The sequence below is a fragment of the Peromyscus californicus genome, unplaced genomic scaffold (genome assembly GCF_007827085.1).
Source record: "Peromyscus californicus insignis strain IS unplaced genomic scaffold, ASM782708v3 Scaffold_3__1_contigs__length_106647218, whole genome shotgun sequence".
Classification (NCBI taxonomy): Eukaryota; Metazoa; Chordata; class Mammalia; order Rodentia; family Cricetidae; genus Peromyscus; species Peromyscus californicus.
The window spans coordinates 77,034,427-77,062,024 of record NW_026294551.1 but is presented as its reverse complement, the minus strand read 5'-3'; the positions used below and the strand labels follow the sequence as shown (position 1 = coordinate 77,062,024).

Sequence of the window (27,598 nt, the reverse complement as noted above, 5' to 3'; positions counted from 1 at the left end):
GGGTTTCATAGCAAATATTAAACCTGCCTGAGCTACCTCAAAATGAATGAATGAATTAGCAAATGGATGAAAATAAAATAAAATCAGTAGAAACTTTATTCCGGAATTGAGTTTGACAAAGACTACAACACTATTACCAATGTTTTTAATAACTAAAGAAAATTATGCTTAAAGACATGGATATATTAGCTTTCCTTTGTTTATCTAGTCCTCATAAAAATTATTCTTTCCTGTGTTGTCATTGTGGCCATCTTTCTTCTGAGTACAGTATTCCTGTAAGTATTTCCTGCAGTGCTGATGTGATGGTCATGAACTGCCCTAGTGTGTGCTTGTCTTGAAACATTCTAATTTTCCCATATACCATATTTTTACGCCATAGCTTTCCTGAATATAGCATGAATTTAGCAATCTTTTTAAAAGAAAATAAAGTATCTGTTATTGTTATGTGTATAGGTGTTTGACTTGATTATGTACCAGATGTGTGCAGTATTCACAGAAGTCACAAGAGGGCATCACATGCCCTGGGACTGGAGTTGCCGAGCATTGTGGGCTACCACGTTGGTGCTGGGAACTGAACCCTAGTCCTCTGGAAGAGTGGCTGGTGATCTTAACCAATGAGCCCTCTCTTCAGCCCTTGGATAGAGCAGTCTTGATTGCATTTATTTTCAGGGGTTGAAATACATCATTCTGTGCTTATCTAGTTTTTAGTGTTACTTGCAAGAGATCTGATATTATGCTGATGTGTTTGACTTTGTAGGTGAGTTGGCAGTTTTCCCTTAAAGCTTTCTTTGTATTTTTGACATCTTGACTGTCTATCATGTGTCATAGAGAGGTGTGTTCTTTGCTCGTGTGTATTTAAGGTTGTAAATGTTTCTTGTAGTTGTATGTCCATTCCTCGAGATTTGGGGAATTTTCTGCTACAATTTCATTGAATAGATTCTCTGTTTTAGTTTTTACATCAACTCCTCCTATCCTTTGATCTTGGGTTTGGTTGGTCTCTTGATTCTCATGATTTTGTGGTCATGCTCATTTATTATTGTCTTTGCAGATATTTGTACCATTTCCTCTACCTGTCCTTCATTCTTAATATTCTTTCTTCCGCTTGTTGGATTCTGTTAGTATTGTTTCTACTTTTTCATTTGACTTATTGAGTTTTTTAACTTCCAGTATTTATATTTGTTGGAAATAACTACAGCACTAAAAACTTTACAGGCGCAGGTCCTGTTTTCATCCTTTCCAAACCTCCTAAATAATGATCACCCTCCTAGAGGCTAGGTAGCTATAATAATAGTGAGCAAAATCAATCATGGGATCAATGAAGAGATAAAGAAACTAAAAAACACTGTAAAACTAATAAATACACATACACAGACTTCATTTAATAGTAGAATACACACTCTTCTCAAGTACTGTATGACTTTCTAGGTAAGATCATGTTTTAGGTTACAATAAAACCTCAGCTTTAAAAGAATGAAATCATATAAAATTTCTTCTATGACTACAATGGAATGTAATTATAAAGTAGTGATAAAAGAAAAATAAAAAAGTAGAAATTAATATATCAAAGACATGGTAAGGAATATAACATTTGGGGGGAATCAATGAAAATGAAAACACAACATCCCAAAGCTTGTGGCATATGCTATTGAAAGCACTGTTCAGCTTTTAGTTCATATCTGTAATGGCCTGTATTTAAAAATAAAGATCCTCAGGGCTGAAGTTATAGCTTAGTTAGTACGATATTTGCCTGATGTGCACAAGGCCCTAGCTTCAATCCACAGCACTACATAAACCAGGAACAGTGCCACATGCCTGTGATGCTGACACTTGGGAGGTTGAAGCAAGAGGATCACAGGTTCAAGGTCATCCTCATCTACGTAGGAAGTTCGAGGTCAGTGTGTGCTAAATGAAATCAAGTGTAGATGGAAGTTTCTCTCCCACCCGCTAGTTCCCTAATACCCATCAGCCACTTTCCAAATAATCATTCAGATACTTAAAATTACATATGATTGCTTGGCTGATGGCTCAGGCTTATTGCTAGCTAGCTCTTACATTTACATTAACCCATTTCTATTAATCTGTGTATTGCCACATGGCCAATGGCTTACCAGTGGTACTCTGGCATGTTGCTCTTTTGGCAGCTGATGGCATCTCTCCTGACTCCTCCCTCCTTGTTCCCATCATTCTCAGTTTGGCTTTCCCACCTAACTTCCTGCCCAGTTACCGGCCTGTCAGCTTTTTATTAACCAATGAGAATAATACGTATTCATAGTGTAGAAAAGGATTGTTCCACAGCATTTCTCCCTTTTTGTCTAATTAAAAAGGAAGGTTTTAACCTTTATAAACTGTTTGGCCTGTTGCTCAGGCTTATAACTAACTAGCTCTTACTCTTAAATTAACCCATAATTCTTGTCTATGTTTAACCACATGGCTTGGTACCTTTTCTCAGTCCAGCATTCTCATCTTAACTTCCTCTGCATCTAACTGGCGACTCGGTCTCTGCCTTTCCTCTTCTCCACCTTCTCCTAGTCTGGTCACCCTGCCTATACTTTCTGCCTGACTATTGGCCAGTCAGCGTTTTATTAAAGTAATAGGAGTAACAAATCTTTACAGTGTACAAGAGCATGATCCCACAGCATTTCCCCTTTTATTCTTTTCAAAATAAAACCCCTGAATCTAATCTCCTTTGTTTAGCTTTTTCCTTGACCATTATCCATAACAATTTGTAACCAACATTCTAAACAAAGACAACATCCATAATCCATTTTTTTGGGAATGTAGGCAGAGTTTTCTAGGCTACTTCCTGCTGATTGGGGTGCTGGTAATCTTATGGGGACCCAGAGAAAATTTAGGATTATGCTCAAGTCCTGATTAGAGTAGTCTGTGAAGCTGGATCATCTCAGCCAGCAGCCTTGAAGCCTTTCTGGATGCAGAACTCAGAGGAAACTGCAACAGAGGTGCTCTGAAATGTTGAATCATCTTAGCCATCTGTTCCCATTGGAGATTTTTCAGGGGGTCTTGCTTGATCAAACCATATTAACTTGGAAACAATCCAGAAGTTCTCATCTTCTGTGAAAACAAAAGCAGAACCTCTTTTCCAAAGCAACATATTCTTAACCCCAAATTTCAAAGTCAAGATATCTTTAAAATATGTATGTTGGTTTAACTTAGTAGTCCCTTTAATCAAATGTCTCTCTGTAGTTAAAAATCCCAAAGACAACATAATAATATACAGTATCCAGATTCTCTGTGTATTTTCCATCTTTATGTGGCTTGTTTTATTTTTTATTACTTTATTTCCTTTTTAAGGACTAAAGCCACAACCCTGGCTGCTAGCTCCACCCACTCAGCCTTTCAATATGGCCAGAGGTACCAATGAGTCACGGTTACCTCCCCAATTCTGGGAAGCAGTATTAAATAGCATGGAACTGTGTTCTTAAGCTCGTGGCTGTGCTCTCAAGCCCACAGGCAGCAGCAGGGGCTGGGAGAAACCTCTCTGTACCACAGCCTGTAGGAGAGACTGCAGGAGCCCACTGTGCCGCTTAGCTCATGGCGACTGGTGGCCAGCTCCATCTCACAGGCAGCTGTCGGGAGACGTGTCTCTGCACGTCTGCTGGCATGAGACTGTGAGGCCAGGAAGCCCAGTGCAGCTCCATTTCTGTGCATTAAGAATCCTTTTTAAGCCGGGCGGTGGTGGCGCACGCCTTTAATCCCAGCACTCAGGAGGCAGAGCCAGGCGGATCTTTATGAGTTCGAGGCCAACCTGGTCTACCAAGTGAGTCCCAGGAAAGGCGCAAAGCTACACAGAGAAACCCTGTCTCGAAAAACCAAAAAAAAAAAAAAAAGAAAAAGAAAAAAGAATCCTTTTTAAGCTTTATCAGGTCTATGTGGATCAATGCCTGTTGGTCAGCGCCAATTGTAGATGGATGTTTCTGTCCTGCCCAGTCCCACTGCTATTCAGTTCCAAATAAACACACAGAGGCTTATGTTAATTATAAACTGTTTGGCCTCTTGCTCAGACTTATAACTAACCAGCTCTTACGCTTAAATTAACCCATAATTCTGTCTATGTGTAGCCACAATCCTTGGTTCCTTTTCTTAGTGCAATGTTCTCATCTTGCTTGCTTCCTCTGCAGCTGGCTGGTGACTCCCAACTCCGCCCTTCCTCTTCCCAGAATTCTAGTCTGGTCACCCTGCCTACACTTTTTGCCTGGCTACTGGCCAATCAGCGTTTTATTAAACCAATTCAAGTGACAAATCTTTACAGTGTACACATGTGCCCCATGTTGGGCACCACATGTAGATGGAAGTTTCTCTCCCACCCACCAGTTCCTGAATACCCATCAGCTGCTTCCCAAGTAATCATTCAGAGACTTAAAATAATTGCTTGGCTGATGGCTCAGGCTTATTGCTAGCTAGCTCTTACATTTACTTTAACCCATTTCTATTAATCTGTGTATCGCCATGTGGCCCATGGCTTACCAGTGATCCTCTGGCATGTTGCTCTTCGGCAGCTGATGGCATCTCTCCTGACGCCTCCCTCCTGGTTCCCATCATTCTCAGTTTGGCTTTCCCACCTAACTTCCTGCTGAGCTACCGGCCTGTCAGCTTTTTATTAACCAATGAGAATAATACGTATTCATAGTGTAGAAAAGGATTGTTCCACAGCAATCAAGTCAACAACTTGACTTTATGCCTTGAGAAATTAGAAAAAGAACAAACAAAAGTCAAAACAGAAGAAAGAAAATATAGATTAAGTAGATAGGACTTAAATAGTAGAAAAATAAAAATTGAGAAAACTGGAAAAGCACAAAAACTGCTAAGGTGTGTAAGATATATAAAAAGTCTGCTTCTTGTTGCTATCATCTGTCTGCTTCCTAACTACAGGCACAGTATGGCCAGCCACCTCACAGTCTTGTTACCATGCTTTACCTGTTGTGATATCCTGTATCCTTTCAAGCTAAAAGTTAAAATAAACCCGCCTTCCTTTCTTGTCAAATCCCTTTCTTGTCAAGTATTTGGTCACAGCAGTGAGAAAAGCAGTTAATACGAATGCTGTAGATGTTCGTGCTGTAACAAGCTTAACAAATATCTTAGCCTCTTTTCCTGTTATGTGATAAAATAGTCTGGAAACAGCAATGTAAGGAAGAATGGGCTTATTCTTGGTCACAGCTCAAGGATGCAGTCCACCATGTCAAGTAACAAAAGCAGCAAGCATTTGAAACAGCTGATGACATTTACCCCAGTTAGGAAATAGAACAACTAATGCATGCTGCTGCCCCGTCCCCTTTCTCCCTATGTACAATCCAACATCCTCCCTAGGGAATGATGCCACCCACAGTACCCAGGTCTTCCCACCTTGATGAATGTAATCAAGATAATCACATATGCCCATGCCCAGAGACCCATCTCACTCAAGTGTTTTTAGGTACTGTCAAGTTGACAATTGCAAGAAGACATAAAAAATGTAAACAGACCTTAAGAGATGAATCAACAATGTAAAATCTCCCAGCAAAGAAAAAACCCTGGACCAGGTGACATCACTGGTAAATGTTAAAAAATTTTGAAAGAGGAATACATATCAGTCCTTTCTCAAACTCTTCCAAAAAAAAAAAATAGACATACTTATAGTGCTAACATTACCCTGTTACCAAAGCCAGAGTGAATCATCAAAATCGCACACTTTGTATGAATATAGGTGCAAAATTATACTAGCAAACTAAGTCCAGCAGCAACAGTAAAAGAATTGAAAACCAGGACCAAGTTGGATTTGCCCCAGAAATGAATGTATGGTTCACAGTCTGAAAACTGATTAGCAATAAAGCCACAAGATAGTATCTGCTGATATATAAAAAACATTTGCTAAAACCCAGTATCTTAGCGAGAAAATTAAATACCTTAGTTCAAGTTATTTTTTAGACTAGGAATAGGAAGGACTTTCTCAATATTATAAAGAAATATATCAAAATCCCATGGATAACATCATATTCATTAATTAACAGGTAGAAAATCCTGCCCCCCATCCAAGATCAGGAATAAAAGATAGAATGTTTCTTTTTTACTACTTCTGTTTCATATTGTACTAGAAAATCCAAGTTGGATCAATTAGGCAAGAAATAAAAACAAAAAATTCCAAAATGAAAACTGTTCTTACTTGATGTCATCATCCTGTATGTGAAAAACAATATTTTTAAATTCACAACAAAAGGGGCCAATGAGATGGCTTAGTGGGTAAAAGCACTTGCTGGCAAGACCTGAGTTTGATCCTTGGGATCCACATGGTGGAAGTCACAACTGACTTCCAAAGACCATCTTTTGACCTCCACATGTGCGGCAATGTATGCATGTGCCCACACACATACACACACTTGCACACTACATGAAAATGAAGGCTGGAGAGGTTGCTTAGTGGTTAAGAGCACTTACTAGCCTTCCAGAGGACCCAGATTTGGTTCCCAGCATGCATGTGACAGCTCACAACCATCTGTAACTCCAATTCTAGGGGGCCCAATGCTCTTTTCTGGCCTCAATAGGCACCTGCTTGTATATGTGTACATAAATACATAAAGGTGAAAAACTCAAAAGAATAAAGTGAAACAATTATAAATAACACTAAAAAAATCACAAAATGTATACTGTCCCTGATAAACTACATGGTTTCAAGGTATTAAATGATTATACAAAACTCAGAGCCCAAAGTGCCATGGAAAGCCAGGCACACATCTGTAATACCAGCATACCTAAAGCAAGAGGGACAAAAATCCCCAGAAGCACGTGGACCAGCTGGCCTGGTGTGCAGCAGTGAACGAGAGACCCTGTGTCAAACATGGTGGAAACTAAGGTCTTCTGACCTCCACATGTGTGCAATGGCATGCACATGTCCAAACTCACACATGTGCACACACAATTATATATGGCACACACATACATCATACACACCAATAAATAGATAAATTCAGTGCAATTTCAAGAGAATGAGAAAATAATTCACAGCTAGTTGGAAGACAGGTTGTCAGATTCTTACAAAACTAAACATCAGTAATTGTGTTGCTTGGTATTTATCCAAATGAATTTTTGTCCTTATAAAGATCTGCATAAAGATGTTTATGGAGACTTTTTTCATAGTTACCTTTAAAGGAAATAAGAACTCCTTCAGTGGATGAATGGATGAACTGATATATCCAGCCAGTGGAATATCACTTACTGCTAGGGAAGAAAAGGAACTAGTAAACCATGAGACATAAAGAACCATGAGCATATATTACTAAATGAGGGGCCCTTCTGGAAATAGCAGACCCTGTGCCTCCAATATATAGTCTCCTGGAAAAGATAAAAGTGGCCGGTTTCCCCTTCTGTGTGTATGTGTCTCTGAGTGTTCTTATCTTACCAGGACACCAGTCACTAGATTAGGTCTTACTCCATTAACCTAATCTTAATGCTACTACCAATACAGGGATTCTGTTTCCAAAGTCATATGCTGAAGTTTCCAGACATCGGCAGGGAAGGGAGCGATGAATGTTCTGAGCAGTGAAATTACTGTTGGGTAAGAGACTGTGGTCAGAGGGTGTTTTGCACATTCGTTAACACCCTCAGTAGTAATGATGGGTCTCTATAGATCAGTGGTTTTAACACATATACCATTCTGTTGTGGGTTGTATGGTTGAGATCCTGTTTCTGTAAAAGGTAAAACGTTTGTTTGTTTGTTTGTTTGTTTGTTTGTTTGTTTTTAAGTAACTTAGAAAATAATGTGGCACCAACATGAAGATGGACAATGGTAGTATTATGGTAGAATTCAGTTACAAAAAAGCAATCTATGGTCATTTCATCGTCAACAGGGATGTTGCCAAGTCCCTTTAATGAAGGGAAAGAAGAGTCTGTTTAAAAAATGGTTCAGTAACAACTGAATATTCACATACCCACAATGAAATTGCATGTTAGCTCTCCCTACAAACATTCTCTTAGGAGAAACTGTAAGGTTTCTTGTAAGGGTCAACTTTTATGGCTTGGTTTGGGTGATGCTTATGTACTACATTAGAAACACAACCACCAACAACAAAAATAGACTAGATTTCATCGTAATTAAAACAGCTTTTGCGTCAAGAGGTATCAAAAAAAGAGATAAGAATCCACAGAATGAGTTAGTATGCAGATCATGTGTGCATAGCCTGTATCAGATATACAAAGAACACTCTCAATGCAATGAAAGGCAGCTCAGTTTATAAGTGGGCACAAATTCAATTAGATTTCTTCAGAGAACATGAACATGTGGCCAGTAAGCACATGGCAAGATTCAGTGGTCATTACAGGAAAGCACACCAAAAGCACTCCAAATCCCCTGGTTAGATTTGCTAAAGTAATGCTTTGAAATGAGAGGGTTGGAGAAGTTAGAACCAACGTTTATTACTGGTAGAAATGAAAGTGATACAGGCTTTTCTGAAACCTTCCAATTCCTTAGAATATTAAATATACACTGAGTAGTGACTTCTTTCCTAGGTATTAGTAGAGTTAAAAATATATGCAAGCTAGAGATTTGCCATTAGGGAAGACAGCTGCACAAACAGATGTAAGTAGTCAGTAGAGTTCTTAGGAGTCTAAAGAAAGGAATTTAAAGACATTGTAGATAATCAGCTAGATTATAGATAGTTAACTGTGGGGTTGATAGCTGAAGTTTGAATAGTAAACAGATAGCTCACCATTGCCATTGTAACAAATGATACTAAACTTAGTGGCTTAAACACTATAAACTAATTACTGCCTTACAGTTGTTAAGGTCGGGAGCTGAAATACGCTTCTAGGTATAGGTTAGTTTTCTAGGGCGGATAGAACAATACATGAGAAACATGGTACCTTAAATCAGCAGTGGCAATTAGTTTTGTAGTTATGGAGTCTAGAAGTCTGAAATTAAGCTATTGACAGGCCTGTGCTGTCTTCTGAAGATTCTGGCAAAGAACCCTTCTTCCTAGCTTCCTGGCAATCCTCAGCTGCCCTTGGCTTATTGCTACTACCATCTTTTGCTACCACCATCTTCTTTCTGCATGCCTGTGTATGTCTCTCTGTGTCTTGTTGTGTGTGTGTGTGTGTGTGTGTGTGTGTGTGTGTGTGTGTGTGTGTGTATCTGTGTCTGTGTCTGTGTGTCTGTGTAGTGTGTGCACATGTGGAGATCAGGGGATAACCTCAGGTTTTAGATCTTGTCTTCTACCTATTTGAGACAAAGTCTCTTTTTTTGCTTACCACTGCTTAGGCTGGGCCAACCGGCCCATGAGCTTTTAGAGATTCTCCCGTCTCTACCTTCAGCTTGTTTTAGGTTCCCTTGTGCTGCTACACTGGTCTTTATGTGCGTTCCAGGGGCTTGAACTGCCCACATGCTTATTGGTAAGTGGTTTAGCCACTGAACCATCTCCCCAGCCCCACCCTGCCTCTCTTTTTCTTTTCTTTCTTTCTTATTATTTTTCTGGGGGGGGAGGGTAAGGGGTTGGTTTTTTGAGACAGGATTTTTCTCTGTAGCCCTGGCTGCCCTGGAACTAGCTCTATAGACCAGGCTGACTTTGAACTCACAGAGATCTGCCTACTTCTGCCTCCCAAGTACAGGGATCAAAGGTGTGTGCCACCACCACCCAGCATTCTTTCTCATTTTTTATGAAACATGAAATTTTGAAAATTTCATGCCTGTATACACCTTGTTTTTATAAGGACACAAGTCATTGGAATCATGTTGTTCAATCCAATACAATGTCACCTTGATGCAGTCACACCTGTTAAGACCTTGTTTCCAAGTAGTCATATTTTAAGGTTCCGGGTGGACATGAATATTGAGAGGGCACTCTTCAACCCACTGTTGGGTTTAAAACTAAGATGGGAGGGGTGGTTGACTTGCTCCTCTGAGTCATTTTCAAAGCCAGTGGCTTTGTTTTCCTGACTTGAGATGCACTATATTTTGGAGCAGAAAATACATGAAGCTTGTGCTCTATAGGCCTGAGCAGTTAATGGAAGGGGAAGGAATGTGCAGGCTTCATTTCCCCAGCTCCTGAGCATTCTCACAGAACAGAGTTCTCATACTCTCATTCGGCTAGAGTCATTTACAGCAACAGTAGCCCCTGGGGAGTTACCATGACCAGCACAGTGAGTACAGAGGTCCAGCTTAAGAGCGTGTGAGGAGAGAGAATGACTTAGCTCCTTCACCATGGAGAATCTTTTGTGAATAATGTAGTATAGTTTTGTTACAGAAAATGTCATATACTAAAAAGGTAACAGTGTAGCATGATGTGCCCCACATGCTGGCACCTAGCTTCGGAAGTTGACATTTTACTGCTCTTGTTTTTCTGGTTTCCCCTTACTTTGATAGCAAGGATGTATTTTTTTTTTTTTTTTTTTTTTTTTGAGACAGGGTTTCTCTGTGTAGCTTTGCGCCTTTCCTGGGACTCACTTGGTAGCCCAGGCTGGCCTCGAACTCACAGAGATCCACCTGGCTCTGCCTCCTGAGTGCTGGGATTAAAGGCGTGCACCACCACCGCCCGGCGCAAGGATGTATTTTAAAGAAAATCACAGATCTCATATTTCATGTACAGAAGTACAGTACACTTTCATACTCTTCATCCAAAATCCAAATAAAATCAATTTTGTTACTGTTGGTGTGCAAAAAGTTTCAGATTTCAGGGCACTTCTGATTTCAACTGTGGAGAATAGAAATATTTATGTAGAAAGCTTATGCAAATCCTTTAAACTCGAAAGCAAAACAAGACTCAGGGCTGGGGAGATGCTCAGTGGGTTTAAAAGCTCTTCTGCCGAGCTTGATGACTTGGGTTCCATACCCAGGGCCTACATAGAAAGAGAGAATCAACTCCCAAAAGTTTTCTTCTGACTTCCTCTCATGCACAGTAGTACAGGTGCCCCTCCCCCCAGAGTAAATAAATATAAACAACAACATCCGGAAATCAGGTCACTCTGGTTCTAAACGTTTTGAATAGAATACACTACACACACATGCTTACTAGTTACAGATTTATGAAATGACCACCTAGCCTCTCATAGCTGAAAATTTCATGTGCCTTATGAACCAACAATTCATCCGTCTTTGCTTTTCGTTAGTGTCTCAAACCTTTCTTTTCACAACAGGTGTGTGTAAGTCAAGAGCCAGCCAATATACACATTGGTTTGACTGTTTGCTAAGCCTTTGCCAGTGGCTCGCTACCTTCTTCAGTGCTGTGTAGTGACCAAGAAACAAGAACTTATCCACATCCTGGATGTGGCTTCTTACATCCTAGGGTACTGACATGTTCTCTATCTGTTATTATTTTTTGTATAAAATGACAGATGTTAAAATTCAATGAGATCCAGTTCTTTGTTCCTTTTCTTTCTTTTCCTTTTCTTTCCTTTTTATTTATTTATTTATTTATTTTTGCAATGGTTCCTCATAGGTAGTAGTGTATTACATGAAGGAGTACATAAAACTGATTTTCTCTCCAGTGATGGGAAGAATGCCCAAGGGATCCATGTGGTGTTGACATGGTTGTGTCTCCATCACCCTTCCTGCTGAAGCAGCGCACAGTCAGCTCCTGGCTGCATGCTGGTTGCATTAGAAGAACTTGAAATCTTCCAGTGTGTAGGCCCTGCCCTAGGTGGAGGAAATCAGGAGCCTTGACAACAGCATTCCTTTGTATTTGAGATATAATATTTGTGCATCTTTATGGAACTTGATGCATCTACGCAGTATGTAATAAAGGATAATAAAATATTTCCATCTCTTTAAATACTAATCATTTCATGTGTGGGAAATTCTACTCTTCTGATCATTTAGCACAATGATTCCCATTTCTACTCATGTTGCTGCAAATGTTTTTTTAGTATTCTATTTTTTTTATGACTCAATAGTATTCTAGTCTGTAAAGATACTATAGCATGTTATCTGTTCATCCACTGAAGGGCATTGGGACAGATTCAATATTTGTGAATAGTGTGATAATAAACATGGGAATATAAATATCTTCTGGTATAATGACCTCAGCTTTGAATGTATTATATCCAGTAGGGGACGTGCTGGATCACATGATAATTTGTTATTTCCCTTTTTGGCGTTCAATGCTATGTATTCTGGATATTGATCCAGAATTATTGATGAATAATTTGTATTTTTCCCACTTAGTATACTCTCATTTCCTTACTGTGTGAGAGTTTTTAGTTCATCATCCCTTTTGTCTGTTTTTATTGCCTGTGCCTTTGGGTCCTGTCATTAAAACTAAGTCATCACCTCCATCACACCAGTGTACATGAGCCTTCCCCTTGCTTCCTTGCAGTGACTTTATAGTTCCATGTTTTGCGTGTAGGCCTTTGATCTGTTGTCAGTGAGAGAATCGAATGTAGTGTTATTCTGCTGTCCATGTATAGCCATGTTTTTCTGGCACTGTTTATTGGAAAGACTGTATTTTCTTTGTATTTCCACCATTTGTGTATTCTTAGTATATTTGTACCTAATCAGTCGGAGTATTGACATGAGTTAACTTCTGGATTTTTGCTTCTGTTGGGGGCTTGTCTCTGTGATGTTTGGGTTACAGTAGCTGTATAGTCTACATATGGATTTTGTTTGTGTGGAGAATAGGGTCTTATGTCACCTAGGTTGGCCTTAAATTGGCTCTTTCATCAATATATCATAGTTTTCACTGTAGACATTTCTCACATCCTTGATTAAATTTACTCTAAATATTTTACTTTTGTGGCTTTTGTGAATGGATTGAACTCCTCATTTTCTTTCCAGCAATTTCATTGTATGGCTTGTGTTTGAAATCCCAGAGCACATCAGAGTGAGGTGGGAGAATGCAAGTTTGAGGCCAACCATGGTTATATACTGAACTCAGGGTCAGCCGTGGATGCACAGAGAAAGCCTGATTTTTGATACTTAATTCATAGTCTGCAGCTTTACTAGATTTATGTATCTGCTCTAACAGCTTTTTGATGGGGAATTTAGATTTGTCTCTGTAGAAAATCATGTCATATGCAAATAGGGATAATTTATCTTTTTCTTTTCCCATTTAGATATTCTAGTTTCTCTTTCCTTCCAGTACTGTATTAAGTAAGAGTGGGGAAAACAGATACCTTTGTGGTTTGCAATCTTAGAGGAAATGTTTGCAGTTTCCTTGCTCAGGGTCATATTAGCTTTGGGTTTTGTACACTTAGCCTTTTGTATTTTAAGGATTTCCTTCTATATATGACTTGGTAAGAATGTTTTGCCATAAAAAATACTGTATTTTACTGTATACTTTGTCCGTGGATATGATATATACTACAGTCCTGAATTCTGGTGATGTGTTATACGCTTATTTGTATGTGTATGTTGAAACATCCTTGAATCCCACTTTATCATGGAGTGTGATCTTTTCCATATACCAGTAAATTTATTGAGAATTTTTGCCACTGTGTTTATCCAGAATATGAGTCTATACTTTTCTTTGCTGTCATACCAGGGTAATGGGGAAAGCTGCACATATAAAAGAGTTTGGCAGAGTTCCTTCCATTTCAATTTTTGACTAGTTTTCACAGAATTGGAATTAGTTCTTCTTTAAGTAAATAGTACAATTGAGTAGTCAACTCATTAGGTCCTGGAAGGTCTTTTAAACAAGACACTTAAGGCTTCAGTCTCACTACTCAGTACTAGTCTGTCCCATTTAGGTTCTCCCTCCTCTCCTTCCTCCATCCCTTCTTTCCTCTCCCCTCCTTTTATTTGTTGATTGTGTTTCTCTGTGCTGCCCAGGCTGCCCTTGAACTCCATATAGAATCCTAGTTGACCTCAAACCTGGATCCTCTTGCCTCTTCGTCTTGTGTCCTGGAGTTACAAACAAACCACTGTGCCTACTTCTGTTTACTCTTGACTCAGTTTGGGTGGCTTCTGTGTGCTCATAGACTTACCCATTTCTTCTAGGCTTTCTAGTTATTTCACCGTGGGATTTGTCATAACAGATTTTAACGAGCCTTTGTGTTTCTGTGCTGTCTGTTGATTATCTTTTTCATCTTTGCTTTTGTTTGTTTGAGATCTCTCTCTCTCTCTCTCTCTCTCTCTCTCTCTCTCTCTCTCTCTCTCTCTCTCATCTACCTAGAACTTTGTCAATCTTGTTTTTCCTTTAGTTTTGATTTATATCTTGGTATTTCTTTCCCTCTACTAATTTTTGATCTGTTCTCTTGTTGCTTGCTGAGTCCTTGAGATGCACTGCTGAATGTTGCTTCGAGGTTGTTTCCTTTTCTGATGTATGGGGATATTACATGTCTCTCTAAGAACTGCTTTTGTTATGTTACACAGATTTTGTGAGGTGGTTTTCACTTAACTACCAGAATTTTTTTCCTTTTAATGTCTCCAGTTACCCACTGGTTTTTGTTGCTCATTGTACATTTTTTTATGCTTTCCATTCTTCTTGTTGCTGTTGACTTGTGGTTTTATCCTGTTGTGACCTGAGAAAATGTGAGATATTATTTCAGTTTTTAAGAAATTATCAAGACTTGATTTAGGGTCTAACTAATATATGAGCTACCTAGAGAATGTTCCTATGTGCTGATGAGAACATGTTCTGTTCTTTTAGATGAAAAGTAAATGTCTGTAAGGTTCATTTGCTCTGTATGAAATCCTCAGCCAGTACCTGGAAAGTATAGACTAGTCTTAACTGTGTGTTGACTAATATTATTTTTCTAATCATGCTAGCATTAGAATAATACTATGACTCTAATCTAATCTCCATTTCAGTTTCCCACCAAGTCTTAAAATTGAATCTTGTGACAGACAGTTACTGACTGAGTATGTCTACATTCAATGAAGGCTTTATATGGGAAGTAGATTGGATATCCTCTCTGCCATACCCATGGAGTTCAATGGAGGAACCTGAAGGTGGAAAGCTGTGTGAACAGTCATGGCAGCTAGAATGGCAGTGTATCCGAGCACATGTTTTCAATTCTAAATACTGAACTAGAGTGTGGTAGTATGGTTGTAAGCCTGAAAAATGCAAACACTGACTTACATGTGTGGTATGTAATGTTAGCAAGGACCTCTTATTTATTGCAGGGTTTGGGAGTGGAACATCTTTAGAGAGTTTGAGGCAGTGGTCTAGTACTTCTGCCGTACATTTGAAAGCAGAAAGTTGGTTTTCCTTCCTATCTCCCTTCCCTTTTTCTTCTCCTCTCCCTTTCCTCCTCCTCTCCCTTTCTCCTTCCTAGTTCAGAAGCTGCACTAAGTCACCTAGCATTCCCTGAGGTTTGCAGATGAGTGTGATCATTATGTTGACTGTCACTAGATGGAGCTCATGAGCCCAATTTGTGTGTAATCCCTGTTCATCTCTGGAGAGGGGATTAATACTCAAAGAGAATTGGCAACTGGTTTTGAGTGACAGGATTATTAGCTTTGCCTTTAAAAAGTCAGTTGTAAAACTGCAAAAGTTTTTTTCTTCCACAACCTTGCCCTTGTTTTTATTTTGTTTTGTTTTGTTTGCAATCCCTTTGAAGCATAGTGTAGTATCAGTACTAAATCTTTATAGTACTGAGAGTATTCTAAGTTTATTTTTTACTGTGTCATTTGTATAATAAAGCTGGAGTCTTCTGTTCCAGGGCTTTGAAATTTAGCAGCTCTTCCTTTCAGCCCATTCCAGGAAGAGCAGGGGCCACTTGGCTGTTGTTACCTGCCGTTTTCAGTGTCCCACATGTACTTACATTTCCAACACTTTATGTAGCTAGAGGCCAGGATGGGATTTTCTCTGTCACGGTCATCAAAGGTAAGAAGCTAGAAACTAGAAAGAGGTGATAATGCTGGGGATGGCTTCCATCCAAACTGCCTTTGCTGTGAATTTTGGATGGGGAGGTGATAGGCAGTGGGAAGGCAGAGGAATGCTTTCCAAGCCTTAAAGAACATTCAGTTAACTCATAGTCAGGCATATGTGGGCAAGATCTAATCTAATTTTTTTGTCTTTCTACCACAGCACATGCCCTTATAGTCGGCCTCCTTTTGGCTATGGAAATTTTCCAAGTTCAATGCCAGAATGTCTTGGTTACTATGAAGACAGGTACCAAAAGCACGAGGCTATATTTTCAGCTTTAAATAGAGACTATCCTTTCAGAGACTACCCAGATGAGCACACACACAGTGAAGATTCTCGAAGCTGTGAGAGCATGGACGGGCCTCCTTATTACAACAGCCATGGGCACAGTGGGGAAGAGTACTTGAATCCCATGCCTCCATTGGACATTGGAGCCTTGGAGAATGTCTTCACAGTCCCAACATCAGCTCCCTCTGGTGTCCAGCAAGTCAATGTCACTGACAGCGATGAGGAGGAAGAAGAAAAAGTGCTCAGGAATTTATAATTTAAAACAAATATGCACAGAAAATAAACATTTCTTAAAATATATTCTGGGTCCGTTGGTGTGAGAAAAAAGCCTAGAATGCTTTGCTGAGAGTTTTCAGCCATGATCTGAGGAGTCAGAACCAAATGCCATTCGTGTCTTCCTAAGTTCTCGTTAGTGACCCTGGATTCCCGATGCCTCAGCATAGGGATGTTAAAATCTAGAGTAGTTACTTTCATGGCTGAAATTTGCACCAACATGTGATAGCATTACTTTATCTTGGAACATTTGAAATACAGAAAGCTCCCCGTGGCGTGTGAGGACACACATGTGAGTATATATCTGGCATGGCAAGTGTGATTAGAATTTTATCTCAGGGTACATTTATCTTATTTTTCTGAAAAAAATTTTGCTGTTTATATATTTATGAATGTTGTCAGTTTTTATGTAACATTTTGAAAATATTTTGATAAATTGTAGACATGAACTAGAGCTCAGTTGCTAAATTTAATTTACACTAATAACCATTTATAAGTTGAAAATGTATTTTAATGACATCTGGGCAGTTCCTTCAGATACAGTCATTTCTGTTACTGAACATTTTATCATCATTTTAACTATCTTTCCCATTTGGTATGCATTGTTATATTGTTGTTGTAACTAAATAAACAGATGAAAACACTCTTGTTAAATGTTTTCTGTTGAGAGGAGGGACATGAGCACTGTAAGTGCTGGTCAGGTATGGTTAGCTTTTATGCTCCATGCAGGCTTTTCTGCTTAGCAACTGATAGAGTGGCACAGAATCCTGTTAGTCTGTGTGTTAATTATGTGTGTCATTGCTGCGATAAAATAACTGAGAAAAGCAACTTAGGGAAGGAAGGGTTGGTTTTGTCTCGTGGTTTGATGTTCCGGTCCATCATGGGGGAGCATGGCAGAAACATGAGGTGGCTGGTCACATTCCATCTGTGCTGATCCTGAGCTTGTTTCCTCTTTATCAAAGACTCCAGCCCATGGGATAATGCCATACACATTTAGAGTGCATTGTCCCATGTCAGTTAACCTGATCTAGAAACTTCCTCAGACATGCCAAGAAATTTGTCTCCTAGGTGATTCCAGATCCTGCCAGGTTAATAATAAATGTAAATATCACCGTTTGCATGATTTGAAATTGTTCCGCTAATGATGTGTGTGTATTCTAATGCTGTTTTGAAAGTCTACATATGATTTAAACACTCCCCAAAGGGAATATTGTGTTCACCTGACTTGAAGGCCATGGAATTTACCTACAGTTACGTAAACTTAACTCACAGTGAACACCAACGTTTGTGATGTCACAGCTTGGCAAGCATCCATTTGTGAATAAAGGATAGAGTAAGGACCACCAGAGTCAATATCATTTTAAAAGGTATCTATCTACAAGGAAGAAATTGAATTGTTGGGAAATTGCTCTTCTGTAATTTTGGTTTTCAGGTTTGATATTCTTTTTGTGTGTGCACCCATGCATGCAGACATGGAGGCCAGAGGATGGCATGGGTGTCTTCTTTATTCATGCTCTCACTGAGCCTAGAGCACATTGTTTGATAGATCCACCTGTTTCCACCTAACCCAGTTCTGGCTTACAGATGTGTACCACTGTGCCAAGCTTTTACATGGATGCTAAGGATCTGAACTCATTCCCCTGAGACCTGAGTTCATTCCCAAATCCTCCAAGTCTGATACTCTTTTAATTGCTCAGCACAGATAATTTTGATGTAAAGATAAAATCCTGAATTTATTCGATGATCAAATATCATGTCATTTTAATGTGTGAACTAAAGGAACATTACATATTTAATGTCTGTTAATTCAGTTAATGTCTAGGAGAAATGTATGCAACAATTTGCCTTTTTTTTTTATCCCATCTCATTTAAAAGGCTTTTGTCATAGGCTTACCCTACAGACAGATTAGTTGAGGAAATCACTGTGTAAAACAGCAGAAAGGTGAAGGTCACAGTTCACCATTTCCTAATTACCTGTTTCCAGGGTTGCCTTTCACCTCTGACTTCTTCCACGGTTTTCTTTAAAAAAAAAGAATTATTATTTAGTGTGTGTATGTCTCTGCGTGTGCCATCTGTGTGCTATATCAGTGGAGGCCAGAAGAGGGTAGGATCTCACAGAGCTGGAGTTAGAAGAGATTGTGAGTCGTCCAACAGGGGGGTTGGGAATCAAACTTGGGTCCTCTGGAAGAGCAGCAAGTGCTCTTGACCTCGGAGCCATGTCTCCAGCCCCTTCTGCAGTTGTTCAGTAGCTAGGGCTAGGCATTCTCTTAATCACCTCTTCCTCATGCTGGCATCAGAAGTCAGTTCAGGTTGTTTGTAGACCCACAGTGTAAGTTGAACCAGAAACCTACTTGTTTCTTACTTAGCGAAGACCAATCAGATAGTCATGCATGCCCACAAAGTACCCATACCTGTTCACTTACCAGCTTTTAAACCACCCACTGAAGATCTACAGACTAAACTACCCTCCCCCAAGGGCATCCGCGTCTCCTCGGTGGGGAAAATCTCAATGCTCCAAGCCACAAGTCGTCTCCAACAGTCTCCTTGTCTTCTTTGTTCCTATATTAAGTTGGCCTGCATGGAATTTGTTACACAAATTGTCTCCTTTTCAGAGTGTATTGTAATAATGTCAGTATGCTTCAAATGTCAAAGTGTTCCATACTCTAGACATGACTGCTGGAAGCATTTGCAAATTAGAAACTAGTTTTACTGCAAGGAGATGGAACTGGTGCCTTCCTGAGAAACCAAGTTAGGAAGGAGAGAGCGGCGTTTCTCTGAGCGTGCCGATCAAAGCCAAGTGGTTCCAATGTTCTGACTGAATTTGGTCAAACACCTTTGGAAGCTGGTGCTGGGCCCCACTTTGAAGGGAGCAGTGTTTGTTACCGTCATAATGTCACAAAAGTCTAATATCTCAGGGTAACACACTTACCCTGCTCGCTTGAGACTCCTTTTAACTGGTTTTAACAGTACCTGTTGATGTCACCCAGTGCACACTTTGGGAAATGGCTGGCAAGTGACAGCTGGGGTTTTTGGTTTGTGAACTTCACACGTGGTTTTCCACATTGGTTACCTTAAGTGCTTTGCTAAACAAAAGCAGTTTCTGAATAAACTTTTTTAAAATTGTGTCTAACAGTCTTAAAAGATTAAAGAACTGAAACTTGTAATTGTTGTGATTCACTGCTAGCTATTAAACTGGCTTTTTAATGAATGATGACTGTATCAAAGAATTCGTGGAGGCAAATGTGCCGATAGACACAGCATGCTTTTACTATCAACCAGCTGTCAGGAGAGTCCTGCCTGGGCTAAAGGTCAGAGCTACATAGTTCATGTTTCAGAAAAATGTACTAGGGTAAATTCACTGTACAAAGTGAAGGGTTTCTTAAGGATATTTTCGTGTACTTTGACCATATTCACACTCAACTACCCTTTCTACCCTACCCTCCTCTCCCAATCTCTATTCTCTTCCCTAAAAGCCCTCCTTCCTTTCCCTCCCTCTCCCCTTCTCCCCCCCACTCCGTGTGTGTGTGTGTGTGTGTGTGTGTGTGTGTGTGTGTGTGTGTGTGTGTGTGTATGAATCTAGGTTCCACATAAAATGGAAAATGTGACATTTGTCTCTAAATCTACCTTATTTTGCTTAATATGATGCTTTCCCATTCATCCATTTCATCCATCTTTTTGCGGATGATATACTTTTATTCTTCTTTTGCTTCTGAATAAAATTTTATTTGGTGGGCTGGAAAGATGGCTCAGAGGTTAAGAGCACTGGCTGCTCTTCCCAGCAACCACATGGTGGCTCACAACCATCTATAATGAGATCTGGTGCCCTCTTCTGGCCTGCAGGCATACATGTAGGCAGAACACTGTATACATAATAAATAAATCTTTTTTAAAAAAAAAATTATTTGGGGCTACTGAGCAGCTCTGCAGATCAGATCCCTTGCCTCAGAGCCTAAAGATCTGAGTTCCAGCCCCAGGTCCCATGTGGGAGTGGATACCTGGGCAGAATCTGTACCTCACTTCTTGGACTCAGCTATAAACCCTGACCCTGTCTCTGGCACCTCTGAGAGCACACAATGACTCCAGTGCCTGGTAAAAGTGCTGCTGTTCCTTATGTAGAGAAGTGGTCTCTCTCCATCTGAGCATGGCAAGCATGCATTTTTGTAGTGGTAACCTGCATTTTTGACAAGCTTATTTAGCAGTTCATTCTTGTGCCTAACATTGACACTGCATCAAATTTGTTTTCAAAATGATCTAGCCACATTAAAAGCCATCTTCACAAGAGAGAAGAAGGCTTCAGTCTATCTTATGATTATTCTTATTTTATAACATTTTCCTAATTTCATTGATGATATTTCCATGCTATCTGTCATGCTAACAAACCCCAAAGAGGATTTTCTCTGTGCTGGGGTGTGAAGTTGGAGCTGAGTAGAAGCTACTGTTGACATGAAAACTGAGTGGCTGGGGCAGATCAAGTCACCCCAGGTGCAGTTTGTATCACAGCATGAAGAGCAGTGAGCAGATCATGTGGAAGAGCACCCCAGTCCCTCATGGGCAGTGCATTGTCCTTGTCCTGCCTAATCCCAGCTCGTTCCTCAGGTCTCAGTTTATACATATCCCAGCTGTCACCAGTGACAACAACCCTTTCCATTTTTGGTACTAAAACCCTAAAATTTTATTGTATGTGGCCATTCTGAAAAACACTTTATTTCACCTCTTGTAGCAGGGTGTGGTCAAGTACCCAAGTCCTGGACTCCTAAGATACCATGTCCCCAAAAATATCTTTAAAGGGAGATACCATGCCATTCTTACCCCTGTGACCTTCCTACTACTAGCAGGAATATAGTAGTGATGACTGGAATCTCAGCAACCATTGTGGACTGCACAGGCCTCGTTCTGAAAATGGTAAAAAGACAAAGTTAGCACCATACTCGGCCTGGATTGTTAACACTGTATGAGAGCAAAAGAAACATCTAGCCAAACCAATCTGCAATCATTTGGTTTTCTCTTGTCACATGAAGCTGAACCAGATTCTTCCTAATGGAGGCTTTTACCCTCCAGAAAGCATGCAAAAGCCCTCATAGCCTGAGCCAGGATCCTGCTTTATGTTCCTGAGAGGCCTGGGTGTACATCTCCCACTAGCATCTAAGCACTTCTGTGATCAACCAGGACTAAAGCATTATTCTACAGACTAGAGAGACACATATGTGAATGAACAGAACAACGGATGCATCCTGAGCCTCACAGGCCAATGAATTTCATTGGCCAGCTGGTAAGCTGTGCTCCCCACAGCTACATTTCGTGTTACTAAGTGTCTTTAAAAGAATAACACCCTGCTTCTCCAAAGTCTGAATATTAAAGGCTGGGTCCTGAAAAGCTATGTCTTTGCAAGGCTCCCCAGCTGATTGTAGAGTTCACTGAAAAGGTTCACAAATGGTGCTAGAGAGCTACCTGATAACATCAGCAAAATTGCCCTTCTCCCTCCTCATCTACGTCACTTTTAACAGTTCAGTTGCCTTTCCACACTTAAGCTAAAGGCAATTGCCCACCTGAGATTTGTTCCTGACACCTAAGATAAGGAAGGGGTGAACAGGAAGGTTCAAAATCCTCAGGATGATTTGCACACCGGCAATTATGTAGTATGATATTTTGTCTGTGCTCTGACAAATAAAGCTTGCCTGGAGATCAGAGGGTGGAGCTAAGCCACTAGTTGACCATACAGGCCAGGCAGTGGTGGCACACCCCTTTAATCCCAGCACTTGGGAGGAAGATCAGGAGTTCAAGGCCACTTTTTCTTTCCTAGGGTGCAGGTCTTGCTACCCAGACTGTCCTTGAACTCTTCAATCTCATGCCTGGGACTGTAGGCATGCCCCTCCACACAAGGACTTCCTTGAGGCAATGCTGCTTTCCTCATGGGGAATGGTGGTCAAGGGTGCTGGAACGGCTGGTGGCCCTGCCGCCTCTGCTTTGGTTAACCCCCTCTGTAGTGGAGCAGGTGTCGCCAGCACAGCAGAAGCAGAAAACACACTCATGACAGCCTTTGCATCCATTCCCTAAGGGCTCAGCTTTACACCTGCCTTGGTCCTTGAGCCAGCTAACTAGTTCAAGGATTTTTGTTGTGGTGGTGTTCTATTTTTTAATTATTACTCATTTTACATTTGTTTATTTATGTGTTTGTTGCGTATACATGTGTAGGCATGCACGTGCCACAGTGCACATGTAGAGGTCAGGGAACAACTCATGGGAGTTGGTTCTCTTTCCATGGGGGCGGGGTGAGTTCTAGGATTAAACTCAGTCTGTACAGGAGGCACCTTTACCCACTCAGCCATCTCTCTGGCCCACGGGTTCTCTTGCTTGTAAGTTAGCCTAGACAAACACAGTTTGAACCTAAACACACTCCTTCATGTGATGCTAGGAGATAGATGGCATTTTTCATCCCAGTGAAGGCTTTTCACCGTCAGTGAAACTGTGTTGAAGAATTTCAGCTCCGGGATCAATCAGGCACATCTGGGAAAGACTCCTGGCTCCATCCGTTCTGGAGATTCGTGACACTCAGCAGGTGACACACTTCACTTGTCTGAATCGAGGTATTCTCTGTATGAGACTTGTACCTCCCAATGGGATTGTTGGGAGTGGTGTTAATGACTACTCGGTGTTGGGTGACTCATAAAGACTGCTGTATTTTTAGTACTGTGTGTCCCTCTTGGGTCATTGACAATAGCTCTAATCCATGAATGTGGAAGGTGGTCCTTCTAACTTTTCCTGCCTTCTTCAGTTTCTCACATCACTGCTTTTACCCTCTCCCTCCGTTTCCAGGTACTTTTATAGCTGTTGTAAACAGGTGGCTTTCTTAGTTTCTTTGTCAACGTATTTATTATTGTAGTGTAGAGAGGCTACATGGAGGCCTGTAATCTTTGCAAGACCAGAGAACTGTTCTGCTGTCAAGGCTCTTGGTATTCATTATTTTTTTCTTTTCCTTTCTTTTTTTAGAGACAGGGTTTCTCTGTGTATCCCTGGCTGATCTAGAACTCTAGATCAGGCTAGCCTTGAACTCAGAGATCTGCCTGCTTCTGCCTCCTGAGTGCTGGGGTTAAATGTGTGTGCCACCATTGCCCAGCTCACCTTTTCCTTTCATTGGATTATTTCAGATCAGTCTTCAAGTTGAGTTTGTGTGTGTGTGTGTGTGTGTGTGTGTGTGTGTGTGTGTGTGTGTGTTGTTGTTGTTGTTGTTTTGTTTTGTTTTGTTTTATTTTCTCTTCTGCTTAATGGAGCCTGTGAAAGCATTCAGCTGTACTTCTTATTTGGGTCATTGCGCTCCTCATGGCAGGTGTATCACTTAGCTATCCCCTCTTGACCTCTTTCTGGTCATCGAGTCCACTGATAAGCTCAAGCTGCCTGATGTTTCTACCACAGCTTTGCAGGAATTAAAACTTCTGAACTGGGGGCTGGAGAGATGGCTCAGAGGTTAGGAGCACTGGCTGCTCTTCCAGAGGTCCTGAGTTCAATTCCCAGCAACCACATGGTGTCTCACAACCATCTGTAATGAGATCTGGCGCCCTCTTCTGGCCTGCAGACATACATGCAGGCAGAACATTGTATGCATAATAAATAAATAAATCTAAAAAAAAAAGAAAAAGAAAAAAACAGCAAAATTAATTAAAATATATAAAAAAAAAAACTTCTGAACTATCCCAGGATCCATAAAACCTCAGCTCCTCCCCAGAGACTAATACTCCTCTCTGGTTTGAAGGAGAAGGCAGAGGGGTAAACATTGCCAGCTCCTCCCCAGAGGTCTTGAACACTCTCACTAATGACACAGCCTACTGGCTGGGTGCAGCTGGTCAATTGCCTAACACATCTAGTGTGATTGTCCAGAGTGCTAATGACTCTCAATTGCAAAGTGTCTTCCTAAGAAAATAGGACCAAGCAGATGACTAGGATATGAGGAGAAGCAATGAATACAGATACAAGATCGATCTCCAGTCTTGGGCAGAATCATTCCCTGCAACGAATAGGCCATGCTCAAATAGACCCTGAAGTAGATAAGGATGCTGAATGTAAATAAAGGCAATAAAAGACACGACTGATTAAAGCCCCTCAATCCTGGCATCCAGAGAGGAACCCCAGAGTCAGCCCTTTCAACAGTCCAGCTTTGTTTAGTTTATCAAACCTGGACAAGAGCAAGTGTCCTAGAATTCCCCCACTCCACTACAAACAAGCCTGAACAAGTCCAGCACTGTCCATCAGTCATCCAGGCATTTTGACAGTTCAGTCCTGGCCACCAGCCAAATGTAAATCGAGACATCATGCCTTAGCCACTCGTGAGGTCAGTGTCCCATCTTTTAAAAGCACAAAGGGCCATTGAAGTGGGAAAGCCCCACTAAATCCAGCCGAAACACACAACCCACATTTGGATCATCTTTCTGAACGGTGTCTTGGTTTGGAAGGCTCAGCTGTTGCCCAGACCCTGATACAGTTTGTTATTCTCTGTGGAAGCTATGACAGATTAGCATGGTTAATTTGAGATGCAGTCAAGCACTCTAGTCTGTCCCTTCCTCCAAGTAGCCTCTAGAGCCCATTGCTGACTTTTGCCGAAGAATCCATGTTTGCTTGCCAGTGAGTAAAGTTGGGTATTGATTGAATTGAACGTACGACTTTGGGAATAGTGTCAGCCTTATGTAGACCTGGGACCACTGACTTAAGATGGAAGTTGACTCTCTGTCCTTCTGGAAATCCCAATAGTCTGCTTTGGTGGTGGGGGTGGGGAGTCAATACTTAGAAGCACACACTTCTCTGAACCAACCCCCTGAAGTGTGGCCTTTTAGAGAATTCCATGAAACTTGACACACGGATCAAGGACAAAGCCAAGATCAGGTTTATGCCTCCAACAGCTGTAGCTTTCAAACGGTTTCAGGTTGAAGCTGAATTAACAGCTGTGGGCTTATTTCTTGGTCTTGGCATGAGAGGCGATGGGTGTAAATACAACCGAGACACAGTGCTGTGGTGATTTTTCTCCTTCGGTTTAAAAAAAAATTTAAAAAAAGATTTATTTTATTTTATGTACATGAGTGTTTTACCTGCATGTATGTCTGAGTATCATATACAATGTCTGGTGCCTGTAGAGGTCTGAAGGGGAACTGGAATTACAGATGGTTGAGAGCCATCATGTGAGCGTTGGGAACCGAGCTCAGGTCCTCTGCAAGAGCAGCAAGGGCTGTTAACCTTTGAGTCATCTTTAGCCCTCGATTAGTAAATTTTAAATTATGTCTTGGAATCTGGGGTATATAGTAGAAACTGGGTGATCTAGTACAACTTGGCCAAAACTGAATGTATGAAGTTGGGCATCTCTGAGGCCAGTGATTTTCAAAGTAGAGGCTAATACTTTTGCTTAAAAATGCCCCAGACCCATAAAGATGTAAGGAAACTTAGTTTTCTGTTCTTCTTATGGGAACTGCATAATTTTCCTATGATGCTTCTCAGTCTTAGGTCCACCGCAGACGTTCCTAGTCAGTACTAGCTCCCACCTTGTATCAGACATCCTTTCTCTTCACAGAGGTGGCCCCGACAGTTCCCAGGATGTGGAACTGCTCACTGGATGAGAGTAATTTGCTATCTCTGACCTAGCCTAACATGCATTTATAGGTGGAAAACTCAGAGTCTGAGATGGGAAGAATTTGCTCCGTGTCATACACTCAATCTGTGTATTGGAAGAGTGTTAAATGAAGGGTGTGGAGTTCTTAGAAAAGAAATGTCAAGTGAAGACAAACCAAGACACTGAGTATTCACCCATTCACCCCACCTTCACTTTTTTGCCTCTATTTTTTTCATATAAAAGGAATAGTCTTTACAGAACTAAAAATAAATGAAAACAAAAAGACCTCTCGAAAGTTACACATAAAACCATTGTTAAGCCAAAGTCTATAGACATTTTCTATATGTATGTACATAAATATCTCAGTGTCTGTGTTTTTATATGGTAAAAATTCAGGCTTCCTTCTTAGAGTTTCTGGTTACAATAAATCCTTAATAAAAACAATACTTCAGGCCATAGCCTCAGAATGAACCCACATGGTAGCTCTGGTTTTGTGATCTGCTTTGTGGAAATACACATTAGTTGTAATATCTACATTACATGTAACTTCCATTGGTAGACATTTAGATTCTTTCCAATTTTTTTGCTACTCTGAATAAAAACATCCAGACTAAATCTTCCATCATGAGTTTGTTTTCTTAAGAAATTTTCAAGAGGGAATCTAGGTCAAAAGGAAAAGACATTTTGAAAACCCTTGTGGGAGACTGCAAGCTTAGTATGGTCAAAGCCATGAGTTCAAGTCACAGCACACACACACAGACACACACACACACACACACACACACACACACACACACACACACACACGTAGGCACGCACGCATACACACACAAGGTCTTTTTTGTCTTTTATCTATATAAATAAAAAAGATGTATATCTATATCTATCTTTTTTTTTTTTTAACAAATTGCTCCGTAACAAAGCTCAAAGCAGGGCACTAGTGTTGCATGAAAACCAAAAGGCATGTTCTTTTAAAAAATATTTTGTTTCATTTTTTAATTACATATATGTGTTTCTATCTGTATGGTATGTGCACATGAATGCAAATGTCCTTTAATAAGGCCAGAAGAGGGCGTCGGATCACCTGGCGCTGGAGTCACAGGTGGTTGTGAGCTGCCTGCCATGGATTCTAGGAACAAAACTTGGGTCCTCTGCAAGAGCAGTACACACTTTTAGCCACTGAGCCATCTCTCCAGTTCCCAAAAGGCATATTTTCACACAGGCCATCACCGTTTCTGTTCTCTTATCCCCTGCTTGTATGCTACCTGTAACAATGGGTGTGAAGTTCGCAAAGGCAAGAACGCAATTTTCATAATTCCTGTGCATTGGACATACAACAACAATGATGAGTTAAGCTCTGCGGGAAATCTGCTAAGTGCTGACACCAGGACCCACAATTGTCCATTCTGTACAGGAAGCTCAGAGAAACTGAGACTTCCAAACAGAGCCACACAGGGCTGGGACACAGGTAGATGTGACAAGAGCTTGCTGCTTACTAAATTCCTTTGCCATGCTGTCTCTGTATGGCCGGTACAGAGGAATATCTGCATGTACGCTCACTCATTGATTATTTTCCTCTGACAGAACATATAGAGGCAGCTTGGGGAGCGGCGTCCATAAAAGTGGATGCAATCGAGTTCTTCCAGTCAGTACCCGACTCAAATAG

At 40.6% G+C, this 27,598-nt stretch overlaps 1 protein-coding gene across 1 annotated transcript in view; it reads left to right on the top strand.

Annotated features, from left to right (window-relative positions):
* Sox30 (SRY-box transcription factor 30) overlaps positions 1-16,698 on the top strand; it is a 44,790-nt gene extending 28,092 nt beyond the window's left edge. The window contains exon 5 of the mRNA XM_052759730.1: positions 15,945-16,698. Within this exon, the coding sequence (XP_052615690.1) occupies positions 15,945-16,326 (382 nt within the window). The 3' untranslated portion in view covers positions 16,327-16,698. The remainder of the gene's footprint in view (positions 1-15,944) is intronic.
* The last annotated feature ends 10,900 nt before the right edge of the window (positions 16,699-27,598 follow it).